Source organism: Biomphalaria glabrata, chromosome 10 (assembly GCF_947242115.1).
Source record: "Biomphalaria glabrata chromosome 10, xgBioGlab47.1, whole genome shotgun sequence".
Lineage (NCBI taxonomy): Eukaryota > Metazoa > Mollusca > Gastropoda > Planorbidae > Biomphalaria > Biomphalaria glabrata.
Window position 1 is genome coordinate 12700324 of NC_074720.1, and position 18226 is coordinate 12718549.

General features: G+C 37.2%; 1 protein-coding gene across 1 annotated transcript; it reads left to right on the forward strand.

Moving 5' to 3' along the window:
• On the forward strand, positions 1-13105 carry LOC106054418 (uncharacterized). The gene is made up of 10 exons (XM_056045293.1): positions 1-132; positions 929-1034; positions 3218-3340; positions 4164-4318; positions 5801-5929; positions 7207-7356; positions 9002-9107; positions 10168-10318; positions 10946-11125; positions 12801-13105. The coding sequence occupies exons 2-10, from the start codon at positions 959-961 to the stop codon at positions 12910-12912; spliced, it is 1182 nt and encodes a 393-aa protein (XP_055901268.1). The 5' UTR covers positions 1-132; positions 929-958; the 3' UTR covers positions 12913-13105.
• The last annotated feature ends 5121 nt before the right edge of the window (positions 13106-18226 follow it).

Here is an 18226-nt window from a genome sequence, read left to right on the forward strand (position 1 = left end):
TAATCATCATCCGAGAGTTCGTAGTATCAAACACCTGGTGTCTTTTATAGTAGGTCTACAGTTAAAAAAATACTTATTATATAAACTGTTATCACTCTCCTGTTGGATGGGACACTTTCTTGACATTCTCAGGTAAGATCAAACGTCTCTCTTGCTTATAAGATTGATAACAATAGTGATGATATTTTCACTTTTTTGTTTGAACTCACTGAGTATTGCTAAATCTGGCCAATTAGTTTTCAAACAACAGAATGAGGTCAGAGAAAAAGACGAACTGAAACACATTTATATTTATCACCATTGGAGCTAAATTAAATTTTTTAAATGTCATGTAAGTTGAGCTGTAAAAAAAAGTAGATCTAAATGTGCATTGTGTAAATGTTAATGTTAGGTTACTTTTCTTTGTTGCACCCACAAAATGTACAGTTTTAATATGACATGTAGCATTTTCAAAAAGTCATTAGAGAATTTACACAGATTGTTTGGACGAAATTAAATTAGATATTAATTTGTTTTGAAACACTGTGGTATGTGACCAATGACCATAGCCTTTAGAAATAGATATGGTGATCTAACAGAAGGCAGGAGAGCCACTGGTCGTCCACCGTTAAGGTATACATGCATGCAAACGCCATATGAAGCTCTTCAAATTCGACATTAACAATTGGTAAAAAGTGACACTGGATAGATCCACATGGAGAGTGAATATAAGGGTCCCGGATTGCAGATGCCATATACAAATGTAGCAGAAAGAAGGGTGAAAATGCAAAGGCGCCTGGTGATTACAGCAGAGATGCAGTAGTTTTTGACAATAACAACCATCGCGCAATTTATTTCTTAATAGAAAAACAAAACAAAAATAAGATGAAAATAAAAAAAAATGTTATATGACTTTTTTTTTCAATAACATGTCCTTTGATTGGTTCAGACATTTCAAACTATTTGATGACGACTGGACATGGCCAGGAAAATGTCAGCAAGACTGCTGAATGTAGTTGTCCTCTTTGTTTTGGTTGGTCAAGTCTGCTATGCAGGTCAGAATTACTATTTCTAAATATTTTCCATCCCTACGCGTATTAATTTTTTTTTACAGAGAAGAAAAAAAGATTAACTAATTTTAAACTCATTAAGAATGTAATTTTATATATTTCTAAAATAAAAATCTTATAGCCAAGTAGAAAAGTCCACCAATGACGGGTTATAAATAATTAGATTTCTGTTGAGTATTTGGTGTTCATAATGAAGAAAGTGTTAATAATGGAAGTATTTTAAAAGGATTACGGTAATTTTTAGTGCACGTTTTAGAACTGTGAAATCAAAGTTCTAAAAGCTCATTCGCGTGTAGCACAAACTCATGACAATACCTCTATTCAACTCAATCATTCATGGAACTTAAATCCAGGAACCTGGATAGCGGATCTCAAAAACGACACTAACGATTTTCCTATAAATTTAACAGTTGATGTATCTCGCCGAGAAAACAGTGATTTTTTAATATAGCGTCTTTAACATTGTTTGGTTTGTTAATTTTTTTTTTTAAATCTCTTTTAATTTTTCTTTTTTTTATTTCCTTTTATTGCCTAAACATTTCCCAATATCGCTTTCTCTTACTTTTCTATGTTGCTGTAATTAATTGCATAATTAATGGAATAAATTTTAATATTTAAAAAATCAAATTTTTTTTAATGATTCACTTTTATCACCATTGGACAAAAGAACAACAACGTTATTATACACTTTTTAAGGCCTTAATCAGACTGAGTAAAGGTTGGAAAAAGCTAACTAGGAAAAGATCATTTAGGTGTAGAACTCATCTTAATCGTGACTCTTATACTGAAAAATTTCGTTTGAATTCTAACTTTTCCAAAGCAAAATCTTTCTTAAAATAATTATGTTAAAATTCATGTGAAATTACATAAACTCTGTCTGGAAAGGGGAGGGGCGGTAGAGTGAAAACGATTAATCCTCGCTGCGTTTTATAATTTCTGCTAATGATTGCATTTGGCATTAAAGAATAGGGATGGGGCGACTCGATATAAGAATTTAATTTATAGCATATATAAATTATATTAGTGACAGATTTTTTTTTATTTTGTACTTTCTTAACTATAATACAAAAAGAAAAAGTATTGGTTTGTCCGATGGGGGAAAGGCGATCGCCCCTCCCACCTGGTACAATCCTTTTTCATTGTATATATTTACTAATGATAAAATTTGACATTAGAGTATGGCACAACATAATATACAAATGGGTTCACATATCAATACGTATCTTATATTATATAGATATTCAACTAATTTTGTTGACAAACTATGATTTCTCCATAAAAATAGGACCACCCCCCACTCAAAGGACTAGAGTGGGGAGGACAGTAGGCTACATGCAATCGTTCCTCCTTATCCCACCGAATCGACCAAGATACCAGAAGGGGAGCGACATATTTTTGTTCACAAACTATGATTTCTCCATAAAAGTAGGACCGCTCCCCCCACACTCTAAGGGTTTAGGTGGGAAAGGCAGTAGAGGTATTCGCATCCCCTCCCCCCCCCCAATCGGCCAACAGGGGAACGACATAATATAAAGATCGGTTCAAATATCAATAACAAGTTTTAATCATATAGATATTTAATTGATTCTGTTAGCAAGCTGTGATTTCTACAAATAAATTGGACCGCCCCATCCACTAGAAAGTTTAGGGGGGGGGGACGGGATTGATTCCATCGCCCCCTCCCGACCCCACCAAAATCGGCCAACATACTAGGGGGCGAAATAATATAAAAATAGGTTGAAATATAAATAATTTATACTATATTAATAACAAAAGTAATAACTTCGTATACAAATTGTGTGAATTCTATACCAAAATTCGTTCTCCCCACCCTTCGAGGGGGGGGGTCGACCGAGTGGGGGGGTGATCGCCCCTACCGCCACACTCCCTGGATCCGCCAGTGAGCTAGAGTGGGGGAAGGGGGGGTGGGTCCAAGTTTCAAAATATCCTCGGTTCCCCACTTGAGGGGTCCCCCAAAGGAGTGTCCGAAATATGTTTTTACATTAAATATTAAGCAATTATCTCATGTCATGTCAAACGTCAAAATGCAGATGCCCCTAAAGAGGTCCAGCACCCTCTTGGGTTCCCAAATCCTTAGCTACGCCACTGGTGACGTGTTTATGTATGGAAAAACTCAAAACATTGACTCTTGAACTAACTGATTACAGAGGAGGTCTGCCATCCACACTATTGTATATCTGGACGGGCCCAGTGTTTCTATAACTCGACTTGTGAGTGCAACAACCCACCTTACTCATGGGGACACGGAGACTTCGCCTGCTACCAGAGCAGTAAGTTGTATTCTTTGACTTACATGTGGACATAATTAAAAGTGCAGATATTTTAAAATCAAAGTGTACACTTTATAGAATACAGAAAGTAACAGAATTACATGTATACAGATTTAAAACTATACAGGCCTACGTGTAAAGTAAAGTACCCCTTTCAGACCTTGCGATCTATAGGGCAGATGATATAAAGATCAACTATTCTGTGGCGCAGTTAGAAAAAAAAGTTTTAAAAAATATTTGGAGATGAAAGTCCGCACATAACTCTTGTTGCTGTTGCACATAACTCTTGCTGCACATAACTCTTGCTGCACGATATCTATTGTGAATGTGACCACCCCCACACAAAGGCTAGACAAAATCTTTCTATTAATTAGAATATTTACAAAATTATTAAAAAAAACAACAATATAAATGTTTTATTTACAATGTCTATATTATTAGAACCCAAACTAGGGAGATTATAAAAAAAAAACGAATTACATTAGTGATTAGTCTACGTGTTTATGTTTAGGCCTAAAAAATAAACACTGTCTTCAATTATCTTTCTCGGCTTTGTCCTACCAGCTTTCAAAGTGAAGTTAAAAAGTGAAGTTAAAAAGTGAAGTTAAAAACATTTTTGATGCTTTTGCTTTTATTTGTAAAAAAAAAAAAAAATAGGGATCCAATTCTTCCTTTCAAAAATTGCGCCTTCATGCTTTACATCTGATAAGTTGAATGACCAAGAGCTCAGAAAGACGCCGCCTTTCAAGTCCCTGTTTAAATGTATACTTAGAATTACAATCTAGAATTAATTCATGGGAGCTTCGACTTGTTATGTCCACAGACCAGTGGGCAGCGGAACTAAAAAATGATCCTGTACTGACCACATTCAACAATGAAAGTGTCAAGTTCCATGACCCGTGTCGCTTCCTGTTCACGTCTGTCAAACTGGAACTGAAGCAAAGGACTGGAGTCATGATTGGCTTCTGTTATTTTAATGTAAGATTGTCATATTTATTCACTGGCATACCGAAGAGTGTGTGAGACGCCCAGGGCATCCAAACGTGAGGGCGATCCCCAGTATTCCCTTCACATCTCCCAATAGTGTATGAAATAAGCATTAGCATAAGAAAACACCAGCAAGGGAAACAAAACTTATTTGTAATGTAAACGAAGAAAACGAAAATCTGTTATTACGTTTTGATTGTCCAAGAGCTGAGCCGAAGGCTCTTCGAGCTCTAACTTTGAAAAAAAAAACTGTTTGAGCGTCAAACAGTAAAAAAAAAAAACCTGTCCGAACTACCGTTCTGTCTGGGAGAGACCCTAGTTAATGCCTATGTAAAGCATTGCTGTTTCCGATGCCTTTGGCCGCGGACGCATGCTTGGCTGAACATGGCCGAAGGCCGAGAGCACCGGGAGCCTCCTTTTCCTTTGTTATACCAAGCTAACCGTGATGGACTCGCCATTTATGTAACGGTCCCTTGAGGAACGGCGCATGGATTATAGACAGTTCGTAAGGGCTCTCTTTCAACTCCGCTCCATGCAATGTGTCGACTCTCGCCTACCCGTGGTCACCCTCACGGGAGTTTTGTTTTGCTATCCATTTAGCCTAACCACTTCCTCCAATGGCTGTTTCCACACAAGCGCCACGATGAGGCAGAGTAGCGTGCTCGCGTCTGTTATTACGTACCTTGTGCCTAGGACAAATAAGCCATCGAAACCATAATAAACAAAAATATGTTATTTTATATAGCGCTTTGATACCCATTGTAGCGCCTCCTTACACTCCGGCGCCTCGGGCGACCTCCTCCTCCTCTCGGTACGCCACTGCCTTCATTTAGTGAGTACTCAGTATGTGGAGTCAATTACATACGTATACATACTTTGCCTGGACTTGAAGACAATGAAAAGGAACAAGGATATTTATTCCATTAAGTCAGTTGCCAGAGCACAGCATACAACACTTACGTTCTACAGCTCAAACCTGTCAAGAAGTAAAATATTAATGGTGAAATCCTTCGCATTACCAGATTAGGACTACTATTCCCAGCAATGCTTCATTTAATATAAATCTTCAAAGCTGATTTTCAAAATCAAATTTCCGAACTGAAATGCAGCATCTCAAAACCATTGCAGAAATAAATCTTGTAATAAATCTCTTCTCCCGCATTACATTACCCCCCCCCACACACACACACAAAAAAAGGTGGTAGGCCTAAGTCGTAAAAATACCACGACACACATATACATTTATGTTGAAGTAAGTATTCTCTTTTATTTTGTACAATCGTCTATTCTAGGTTCCATGATATAGATCAGGTTAAGTGTATTTAAGCATTTTAATACTTTTTAACAAGGTTTTTTGACTAGGCCTGCATTGTATAAATATTTTTAGATGGTCCACCACAGCAGCCTAGCCTTGTTTAAAACTCTTTTACTGCCCCCTTAGCGCTTATTCCAATGTGATTGTTTGTATTCTAGGTTCACGCCTTCAACCGAAGAATTAAAGGTAAAATTGTAGTGGACGGCATCGAGATAGCAGCCAAGTTTGAACTTGGCTATCAGAACATCAAGACTTTGTCTATCGTCACGTATGGTCAAGCTGGAAACGTGAGTACTTGAGTATTGTTTGCAAATAAAAAATTAAAATTAAAAACATGTGGCACGAGGTAGTCGAGAAAAAAATCTTGGTACGGTAGCTGTCCTCCAGAAATGTTCCCCTTATTTCTTAGCGCAGATCGTTTGCCATTGTACGTTTAAGAGCTGTTTTTTTTTTTTTTTTTTTTTTTTTTTTTCCCCAATCCTACGTCGCACTTTCAATTAAAACGTCGCTTACTGATCAAACCTAGGTAAACCACACCTGACAACACTTTTCTTGATGGTTCTTCCATACAATTATTGATGCGAATGAGGCTCCAACCAATGGGACAAGTAAAAGAAAAAGATTACTTTTTAAAAAAAAAACAAAGCTTATCTTAGGTAAAAAAAACAACAAACAACCCGCTAATTACTGCTATTTATCTTAAAATGACAGGGTTAGCTCCCTTTCTGACTTATAAAACAAAATTAATTAGTACTATTGATTAACTAATTAGTTAATATTTATTTTGGATTGATTCTTGTACTGTCATTGACTATGAATAATTATACAAAACATTAACTTGATACGAGAATGGCAAGTGGGAGAAAAAAACATATTAAAACATAATAGAGGAATTAAATCCATATATACATCCATACCTCTTATTAAGTAGCAGTTATTCCCCTTGTTTCAATATCAAATAAAGTAATTAATCAACAATAATTGATTAACTAATTGTTGAAATTTTTTTTATTGATTCATGTTTTGTCAAGTACTATGAATAATTGTGCAAAGTTTCAACTTGATTCGAGAATTGGAAAAAAATATGTTCAAACTTTTACCAGACAGACAGACAGAGAGACAGACAGAGAGACAGACAGACAGATAGACAAACAGATAGACAGAGCGAGTTGATATAAGCTTTGTTAAAAATGTGTGCACGTGTTAAACAAGAGGCATGACATGATGATAGGGTTAACAAAGGCGCACTCTACGATATGCTGTAGTCAAAGCCATGTTGCTTTTAAGCTCAGGTGTATCGAAACCTAGATGTATTCTAGGCCTTGGTGTATTCTATGCCTAAAAGTATTCTAAGCTATGGTGTTTAGATGATAGGGTTAACAAAGGCGCACTCTACGATATGCTGTAGTCAAAGCCATGTTGCTTTTAAGCTCAGGTGTATCGAAACCTAGATGTATTCTAGGCCTTGGTGTATTCTATGCCTAAAAGTATTCTAAGCTATGGTGTTTTAGACTAGTGTGTTTCAACTAATGATACCTGACCTTTTTTTTTACTTGACCAAAAGGTGACGCTGGGTGGCACAGATGATATCTTTAGCGATGGTGGACATTACAAACATGAACTGACCCATGGACCGGTCATTTACTCAGACCCCGCCCACAACATCTATGTGAAAAGATTCTACAACCCAGACAATAGACAGTATGTCTTTGAGGTGAGAGTGCCCAGTGTCGAGCACAGCAATAGTCTAGACTCTGGAGCTTAATAAACATAAGCTTTTCCCTGAAACCCATTGTGCATGTTCTTGTCCATTTAATTATAGGCTTTTGAAAAATTGATTTTTTAAAATGAAAATTAATAAAGAAATATATTGTGTTCTTGACTTTCAAGGGGGGTGTGCTCCGAGAAATTGAAATTTCCGCGGAATTTAATATCATATACGTACAGTAATTTGGATACGAACACAAGATATCCCCTAACACTTTCATCTACTAAATAACAATTCCCTATTCTCTCAACAACCTTTACATGCCAACTGTTTCTGAAGTCTCGACCTGTGACGGGGCATCGAGCTATTGGTCTACACAAGTTGTGATCGTAGGTCAGTGTCGAGGCCTACTCGGTCTTGATTGAACCAGTTAATGTGTTATACGGTTATTTCGGCCAATCAACATCCAGACAGTTTGACCATAACGTTTTTTTTTTCAATAGGCTACTAAACATTGGGTGGCTGTGGGAAAACCCTCGGGAGTATTTTTTTTTTTCATTATTTATTTTGAAAACCCGTGGTATAGCCCTTCCGTGAAAGTCGAGTATGCGAACGTCAAGGGGGACAACTGGATCGCATACCTTGCTGTTATAGATCATCAATTTAACATTCGGACCGCGCATCGGTGAGAAGATACATAATAGTAGTAGTAGTACAAAGTGACAAGCCAGGAAAGTTGCGTGACTGAATCCGTCTGTGACCGTCTTAGCAACTATCTGGTTATTGTTCTGGTTCTCCAACGTAATTAATAGTTACTTTCCGACGCCATCGTGCTTAGCAGAAATTATTATTATCTATTTTTTTTTTTTAATTTTTCATTCAAAATGTTTCTGAATCATTGGCTACGTTTATTAACTTTAAAAGGCGAAATATTTCATGCAGTATTATTACAATTCAGTATATAATGAGTGAAAGGCCAATAGTACAGCATACAGCGTTAGAGCGAATGAGCCTAATAGCATGATGTGGTACAGTATATATATGTTCAGGGCCCAGCACATGACACTCGCCCAGGGACTCACGCTCTGCTAAGGCCGCCTCTGGCCAGCAACATTGAACAATGCATTGTGTTTACAGCACCACTTTCAATTTACAAATGTATGAGTAGTCTTCCGTTTCCAGTCCAAAATGTCTCTCGTTCTCCATTATCACCACACTTTCAATGTTAGTTTTTTCTTTCCATTATTTTATTAATGTTGACATTAATCATTAAACAGTTCTTAAGATTGTAGTTTACCTCGATATTACTATTATTAGAGATTTTATTATACATGGCGGAGTGCAAGCAATTAGTCGTATTTAAAAAAAAATATGTAAATATCAAAGTTAAAAAAAAAAGATCTCTGCGTCAAAAGCACTGGAGAAGTACATCCTTGTGCTAGTATATCTACTTATAAACATTTCATCGCAATATTTTCTGAGTGTAATTTGGTATTCTATAATGATAAAGGACACACTCTTTATTATATACTGCTTTCACAAGAAATCTAGTCTAACTTTCGAAATGATTAGCGTCAAACACATTTACACCAATGTACTTCAAGTGACTTTTTAAGTAACTAAAAAGTTGCACTGACCTATATATCTCCAGGTTGAAAATTGCGGATTTCGAGCTACGTTTGTTCCCTACGACGTGGAGCTTGGCATCAGAAGTCCATTTATTCCAGGACTTTCCTTAGCTGTCAATCATATTTACCGTAAGAAATGTTATCACAATGTTTCCAGCTCCAGGTGACTCGTCCAATAATGTAGTTCTTTTTTTCTCTGTATGTAAGAAAAAAAAACTTTCTAAAGAATATTCAGAGGAAAATTAAAGACTCAAAACAGTTTCTAAAAAATTCTTTATAAAAGAGTATAAAAGAAAGAGTTCTATTGGATAATGTCGTTGATGTCATACTGTCAGCCAAGCTACCTTCTGTAATTGTATTTATAGGCTTATAATTAATATATAAGTGATTTGTTTTCAATGCAATTTATTTCAACGTTGGATGTGCTGGACACACAACTCCCTCAGGGGCAGACCGTCTAAATTGGTCCTAGCATTAGCATACTGCCCGGCCCACGTATTAGGTTTTGTATCTTAGTCTTAAGCCTGGGAAGGCAAGGGCCATGTATATGAGAGCATTACAAAATATTTTCACTAGTTTTAATATTATTGAAATTTGACCATTTAGTGGCCACCCAAACAGTCCATTTGGGTGATTTGGCCCTGAATGCCCATAGAGCCAGTCTGCCACTGCTCTCACATGGCGCTAGATTGACTTTTTATCAAATCACCATTTTAAAGACAAAAAGAATCTGGATTTTGAGTTCTTAATATTGTTGTAATTGTTTTGTTTAATGAAATCCGTTCCATAAGGCTTTCTAACCACAGTTTAAACTTATATTACCAGACAGTGTAATAAAATAAGAGAGTTCCATGGTTTATACAATACTCAAAGGTTATTGCTGTTAAATTTCAGTGAGGGTCAGTGAGGGTACCTTGTGGTCAGGGCAAAGACCACCCTTCCTTCCACTTTTCTTCCACCTTCCTTCCACCTTCCTTCCACCTTCCTTCCACTTTCCTTCCACTTTCCCCTTTTCGTCCTAAAACAACTTACTTAAAAGAAAAAGCAAGGTTAAACAAGGATTCGAACTAAATAAACTCACTTAGTCCTGTGAGAGCTTACCTCTTGACGTTGTAAGAAACAAGTCTATAGCGCACTTCTGTTCTACATATCGCTTAATGACATAGATTTGCTTTGTCGTCTGCAACAGATCCTCAGTGGCTGCAAACAGACAAAGTCATTGCACTCCCTCCTTCAAGGCATGGCAGCCCGACAATAGAATCGATAGCTCACCATCACGACCTGAGCAAAGAACACGCCGCTGTCTTCAGATCTTTGACTAGACATGTGAAACAAAACCAGTGAGTAGTTGCACATCTGTGTACATGTATACAACATCATTTTAATCCTTGAGAAGTATAGCACTAATAGTATCTTCTCTTACGTCACGGGTTGAGACCAATGGTTGCCTTGACGTCTGCTGTCTTTTATTAAATCTTCGTCTCAGTAGAAAGGTCAAGATTTTCACGCCAGAGGATCATTGAATCGTAGTTAGGACTTTGTTGAAGCATATTTTCTAGGGTATTTCTCCATTTCCACATTGATAATACATGTATTCAATTCAACAAAAACATTTCATTGGGGATTTAATTTGAATTTAGGCCTTTGAGTTTTTAAATTTGTTGTTTGACGTCGTCTATTTTCTATAGTGTTGTCTTTTCTTTGAAATTGTTTTCAAATATTTGCCTTAACCCATTTTTTTAAAATACAAAGCTTATATAAATTCATTCTGTCTGGTACAAATTATACATCACTAACATAGAACATTCCCTGGCCTTAAAGGTGCTTACGTGGACCCATTATTTTAACAATGCTGCAATTATATGATGACATTACATTGTGTTTTTTTTAATAGGACAAAAATTTTAAATCATGTAATACAATTTTTCACGGCATATAAAGTAATCCGCTTTTTTTTTTCTGAACAGACCTGAGGCCTGCAAGATATGTTCCGAGTTCCCTTACTACTTCGACAAGTGTAACTCCACAGAGCTCACGCTCGCCTTCCAGAAATGCTTTTGGATTCTTGACACGCCCAGATTCATCAAGTGTATTTCCCCAGACTATCCTGACACTACTTCCTACACACACTTATCTTTCTTTGCTGCGTAAGTATCATGGGATGCAAAACAAACAATAAAAACAAAAAACAGCTACGAAATTAGCACTCTGCTTAGACTTCATTAGATCTGAGAGAAACTTTCAAAACAAACTAGGAGGCGAGTCCACTCAGTTCTAATGGACCACTAATGGGTGGGTACCTGACATTGCGTCGTTGTGCTGGTCACATGACAGCCTCGTTAACCGTGGGCCACAGAAACAGATGACCTTTACATCATCTGCCCTATAGACCACAAGGTCTGAAAGGGGAACTTTACTTTACTTACTTTCAAAACAAACTCCCTTGTTAAAAAGAAAAGGTGGGGGGGGGGCCTCACTTACATGCAGGTGGCACTGGTTAAGACATTACCATAACAACCCGGTCCACGTGTAGACCTTATCTTATTTGTTACTTGCATAGAATTTATAATGACTTGAGGCTCAGGGGACTCAAGCTATTCCATTATTTCTATTAAAATAAATAAATGGCAATATCTTCGATTCCTAAGATTAAGGACGAGTGCAGAATTTCACGTGGCCACACAAACCCATTTGCGACCTGCATATTTTTTCACTTCTGATGCAGACAAAGCCGTTGTCCGCCGGAGTCTATTTCATTTTTGTTACGTCTTGTACAAGGGCCTCAAATGTGTGTCCCGTGTGAGAGCTCTCCAGCTGTCTCTTTCAGAGACTGTTGCAAGTTACTTTCCTCTAGGCCAGTGAGGGCAAAATGGCGCTTGAGTTGATCTTTAGGACGCTCTTTTATGATGGAACATTATAAAATATATAAAATGTATCGATCAAACTGGTCCGTTCGACCATTTATAGGCCCCATATGTATACATGGCCAGTCCATCCCCCTCTGCGGTGATAAGACATTAAAGAATATTACAAACACTGTACTAACACATAATAGTTGTTTTTCCAAACGCTATCGCTTGCATAAAGCGTTTGAATTGTTTTTGAGCACTGTATTTACTTGTAAAATAAAGGAATGTTAAGTATAGTATTGTAATATATGGTATCTTAAAATATTGGATCGTAATGTACGGTATCTTAAGGTATGCTACCGTAATTTATAGTATTGTAAAGTATCGTTTTGTAAAGTACACATGTAAGGATTAAAATATAGGCCTACAATCCTATTCATCAAGTATGATGCGTCGTTTCACTAATGCATGACTAAATGCATGACGCATAAGACGTAGTCATCTTCTTGTTTGAAGTAACGTCTGTATCATATAAGATAAAATAAGATAGAAAATATTGGATAAACATGAAGGAGAGAGGAAAATGCGTGAGTGAGTGAGCCAGAGGGATTTGCGAAATAGTAAAAGAAGAAAAAAAGAAAGAACAAGGAAGGATTGAAAATAATAAAAGTAAGGTTAATTAGGCCTTCCGTAGACTGAGAATAAGCAGATACCTGATGTAAATCATAGAGCTATATAGTGATAATTTGCATAGCCACGGGAAATAATGCATTCCTCATTAATCAAGCAAGAACGAGTATTCATTCTCTGGCGAAGTGATAATGTTTATGTTCAGGTTAATTTTATGATAAACAAGACTCGCGATATAAAATTGTATAAACGTATGTACTGACCATGTCTATGTTCACATATATTAAATGATAGACTGACTGTATACAACTTTTTAATACAACTGTATATCCATCATGCCTAGGTGTATTGATCACTTTTGTGATGACTACCAGAGATGTGATGACTTGAGAGGAAACGCTTGCCACTGGCCACAACTAGACCACATCATATATGAGACCTGTCAGTCATACTAACTGCCACTGTCACACTTCTAGTACTCACTGATGTTAAAAACAAACAATGAAACAGAAACCAAAGCGAGCGCAATAGTTAATCTAAAATATTTGTACGTTTCCAGAAATAAAGCCATGTTTTCGTTAACGTTATATCAAAATGTTCACAATAATACAAGATACGAAGATCTGAATAAATGGGTTTTGAAAACTTTCTATGGCTTTTTTTTTCTTCCTGGATGCTGCGGCTAGAGCGGTTGGCATGATTATGTTTATACATATTTTAATTTATGACACAGAACACATAACAGAAAAAATACAAAACCATTAAACGATGATGCATTTTGATTAGAAACCCCTGGAGATAGTACTTACACGAATTCATGGGATGTAGGAGATTTATCCAAAATCACGTCTGAACATCCCGCTGCATCGAAGCACTAAATCTAGATGGTCGTCTGTGAGGCGATTAAGAAACCATGGTTTTACCCCTCTCCGTCTGCTAAGTGATTAGTTGCTATTTCGTTTAGAATGCGCTTGTGTCAGCTATTAAGTATTATATCATATATGCGAAATCAACTTGTTTTTCTTGTAGTTTATTGTTGATTTCATGAAGATGTGATGTCAATTTAAAAAGCCTAATCCCACCACCATGAAGGGTTGTTAAATTAAGACACTTGCTTTCATTTCTCCGTCATAAAAGTTTAATGTCTTATGTAAAAAAAGTAAAGGTTTTCTCCGTCATAAAAGTTTAATGTCTCATGTAAAAAAGTAAAGGTTTTCTACGTCATAAAAGTTTAATGTCTCATGTAAAAAAGTAAAGGTTTTCTCCGTCATAAAAGTTTAATGTCTCATGTAAAAAATTAAAGGTTTTAGAATCTTTCCCCTGCTTAACCAGCGCACTTCATTGTAAAATAAAATGTATTCATATTCTGACTCTATTTCTGTTAGAAAATTTTTAGACATTTTGTGGTTCAACGCTTGAAATGTAAAATATTAGAGGACTAAACACATCAACACATGGTTCTGATTCAACACATTGGCAACGAGGTTCCGTTTGACTTGACACTTTTCTAATAACTCTTTCTGCCAGTTCACTAAGACATTCCATACTTCTAGTGGTATCAGTAGTTACTTGCACTCCTCCATGATGTCTGAAATTTCTTTCAACAGGTATTACCGTATTAGCCTGTGATGGTCCCATGTACGCTCTTCATAGCAGTTATCTCTTCTGTAATTTTAAAATTGGTTTTCGTTCCGCGAATAAGCACAAAGCGTTGAGCGGTATCAGATATGTCAGCGGCATTTCAAACTCTGTTGCTCTATCTCTTAGTTTTAAATAGAGGTTTTTAATTGTCATGCTAAAAAGGCTGGCTGCTTCAAATGCAATCTTATTTATACGACACATTTCTTCCCTCGCTGATAGTAACCCTTCATTTCACTACTTAAAATGTATCCTTAGCGTCGACTCATTTTCTTGTCCTTTCTTGATATATATTCTCGTCAATCCTCTAATCTCTAGGCGTTACTTAGCAATCTTTTTCTTCGCGGGCTCAAACTAAGAATGCCGCCATATTCGTTTATATTTTTGATTTCATAATGCCGTTTAACGTTACGTTCTATAGAAACAACCACAAACAGCTCTATGTAAATCAAATACATTGGCTTATTTTCATGCTCAACAAAAACATAAAAATCTGTCCACTCTTCCAGGTAGTTTCTACATTCAGAGTCTACTTTTTGTTTTTTCGAATCCCCCATTTCATTAACCGACAACTATTAAATGGTACGGTACCCTTCGCGTTGATACCAAAACAAGACAACCCAAAATTATGCAGGAAAGAGGCACAAACAAGATGTCAAGGACAAGGCTCAAGACAGCAACAGAATTTTCCAAGAATTTAAAATAACGGTCAAGCTATCTCGCTGATAAATATTTTTTTCTTACAAGTCTATTGCAAAATCTTGATTCAGTTCGGCTAAAGTAAGCTCAGTTCGTTCGGTTCTCGCCTATCAGTTATAAAGTTCGGGTTCAGTTCGGTTCGGTTCGTGCCTATCAGTTATAAAGTTCGGGTTCAGTTCGGTTCGGTTCGCGCCTATCAGTTATAAAGTTCGGGTTCAGTTCGGTTCGGTTCGCGCCTATCAGTTATAAAGTTCGGGTTCAGTTCGGTTCGGTTCGTGCCTATCAGTTATAAAGTTCGGGTTCAGTTCGGTTCGGTTCGCGCCTATCAGTTACAAAGTTCGGATTCAGTTCGGATCACTGGCGGATCCAGAACTTTGGAGTGGGGGGGGGCGATTTTTTTCCAAACCCTAACCCTAACGCCCAGTAAACCCTACCCTATGCATAAACGTGCGTACAGCCTATATATATATTCTATATATGAGAATAAAATAAGACTGTTTCTCAATCTTCGGCGAAAAAAAAACAGAAAAAAAAAACAGTCATGTTTAGGCCTTTCTCTTGCAAGCTTGGGGGTCTGGGAGAGCGCTGCAAGCTTTTTCAGTGGGGTTCGGGGCGAAGCCCAGACACCAAAAAGCGTTTTCTTGCATTTTTCACTGCAGAAACGCATTCTCCTGACATCATTATTGATCAGTAGGATTCGGGTCGAAGCCCCGACGCCAAAGGCGTTTTCTTGCCCTTTTACGGCTGAAACGCATTCTCCTGACATCTACAGCTCATTACTTATTAGTGGGGTTCGGGGCAAAGCCCCGACGCCAAAAGCGTTTTCTTGCATTTTTCACGGCTGAAACGCATTCTCCTGACATCTACAGTTCATTATTTATCAGTAGGGTTCGGGGCGAAGCCCCGACCCTAAAAGCGTTTTCTTGCACTTTTCACGGCTGAAACGCATTCTCCTGACGACATGTACAGCTCATTATTTATCAGTAGGGTTTGGGGCGAAGCCCCGACGCTAAAAGCGTTTTCTTGCACTTTTCACGGCTGAAACGCATTCTCCTGACATCTACATCTCATTACTTATAAGTGGGGTTCGGGGCAAAGCCCCGACGCCAACAAGCGTTTTCTTGCATTTTTCACTGCAGAAACGCATTCTCCTGACATCTACAGCTTATTATTCATTAGTGAGGTTCGGGGCGAAGCGTCGACGCTAAAAGCGTTTTCTGGCATTCTTCACTGCAGTAACGCATTCTCCTGACCTACAGCTCATTATTCATTCTATTATAAAGGACCTTTTGAATAATGTGGGAAAATATTCTAATATGAATTTATAGTCCCTTAATACATTGCAAATACAACCGATTTGTTCTTTGAAAACATAGGATACCCCACATATTTAGATTAAGGCTTTGAGGATCGCAGCCGAAAAAAAAATTCCATTAATAATATTCAATAAAATTCAAGTATAAATTGTGAGTTATAGTCCTAAATTTATTTTAACTAGAAAAATATGAGATAGAGTAAAGGTTGGAAAAAGATTAGGAAAAGATTATCTGGCTTTTGAACTCATCTCAACCGTGACTGTTATATTGAAAAATTTCGTTTGAATTATAACTTTTCCAAAGCAAAGTCTTTCTTAAAATAGTTATGATAAATTCATGTGAAATTACACAAACTCTGTCTGGAAAGGAGAAGGTCGGTAAAATAAAAACGATTAATCCTCGCTCCTTTTTATAATTTTTGCTAATGATTGCATTTTGCATTAAAGAATAGGGGTTGGGCGACTCAATATAATAATCTACTTTATAGCATATATAAATTATATTAGTGACAGATTTTTTAAATTTTGTAATTTCTTACTATAATACAAAAAGAAAAAGTATTGGTTTGTCAGATGCGGGGAAGGTGATTGCATGTATCGCACTTCCACCTGTTTATATTATATAGATATTCGACTAATTTTGTTCACATACTATGATTTCTCCATAAAAGTAGCACCGCCCCCCCCCCACACACACAAAGGGTTTAGATGGGAAGGGCAGTAGAGGTATTCGCTCCTCCCCGACATAATATAAAGACCGGTTAAAATACCAATAACAAGTTTTAATCATATACATATTTAATTGATTCTGTTAGTAAGCTGTGATTTCTACAAATAAATAGGACCGCCCCCCCCACTCGAAAGTTTATGGTGGGGGGGGGGCGGAATGATGCCATCGCCCCCTCCCGACCCTACCAAATCGGCCAAAATACTAGAAGGGGGGGCGAAATAATCTAAAAATAGGTTGAAATATAAATAATTAGTATATATTAATAACATTAGTAATAAATTCGTATACAAATTGTGTGAATTCTATACTAAAATTCGTCCGCCCCCCCTGCGGGGGGGGGGGGGGTCGGCCGAGTGGGGGGGGGGCGATCGCCCCTACCGCCCCCCCCCTTGATCCGCCAGTGGTTCGGATCGGTAGTGAGGTTCGAGTTCGGTTCGTTTCCCATCTCTAATTATAATCACTGATTCTTCCAATTACCGTGCACGATATATATATATATATATATATATATATATATATATATATATATATATATATATATATATATATATATATATATATATTATATATATATATATATGAGAGGGCAATATAATTCAACGTAACAAACTAAATCATGGGCCAAAATTATTTTAGGGGAGCTTAAATAGGATAGGGGGAGGAGGTTCGGCCAAAATATTATGTGAGCGTTTGATGCGCAGGATACAATAATACAAGTTTTCGTTCCAAAGACCATCCCAGAGAGCCCTTGAGCTATTTCGAAAAGAGATGAAAAGTTTAATACTCAGAGATTGTATGTAGGACTATTTTCTATGGGGGGTAGGTAAGAGTTAGGGCCTACTGGTAATTGAATTCACGGGAGGGTTGGGAGAGGGGAGAGGAGAGTTTTAAATTAGATGTAAAAGATGATAAAAATTTAAGGATGGGGTGGGGCGAAAAGGGTGGTGAGAGAAATGTGATATCGAAGTGCCAAGTCCGAAGTGATTGTGTTTGGGTGGGCGTTTTAAAGCGCGCCTCTCCAACTAAATCTATCATATACTAAAACATACTGTCCAAAAAGGGGATTGCTGAAAAGTGGGCAGTTTTATTAAAATTGTAAAAAGAGGGGCGGGGCTGACCTCTTTAAGGGTCCCTGCATTCGACATCATGACACGAGATAATGTACTTAATAAATATATAGGCCTAGACATAAGTCTAATGTGTGGAATACATGCAACATGGTCAGTAAATTACATAACAACGTGAATAGCAAGATAACATGGAATTGTCTTAATATTTAATGTAAAAAAAATGTTGGACACTCATTTAGGGACTCTTCGAGTGGGGGGCCCGGGGGGGGGTTTTCAAATTTGGACTCCCAATGCCTCCACCCTAGCTACGCCACTGA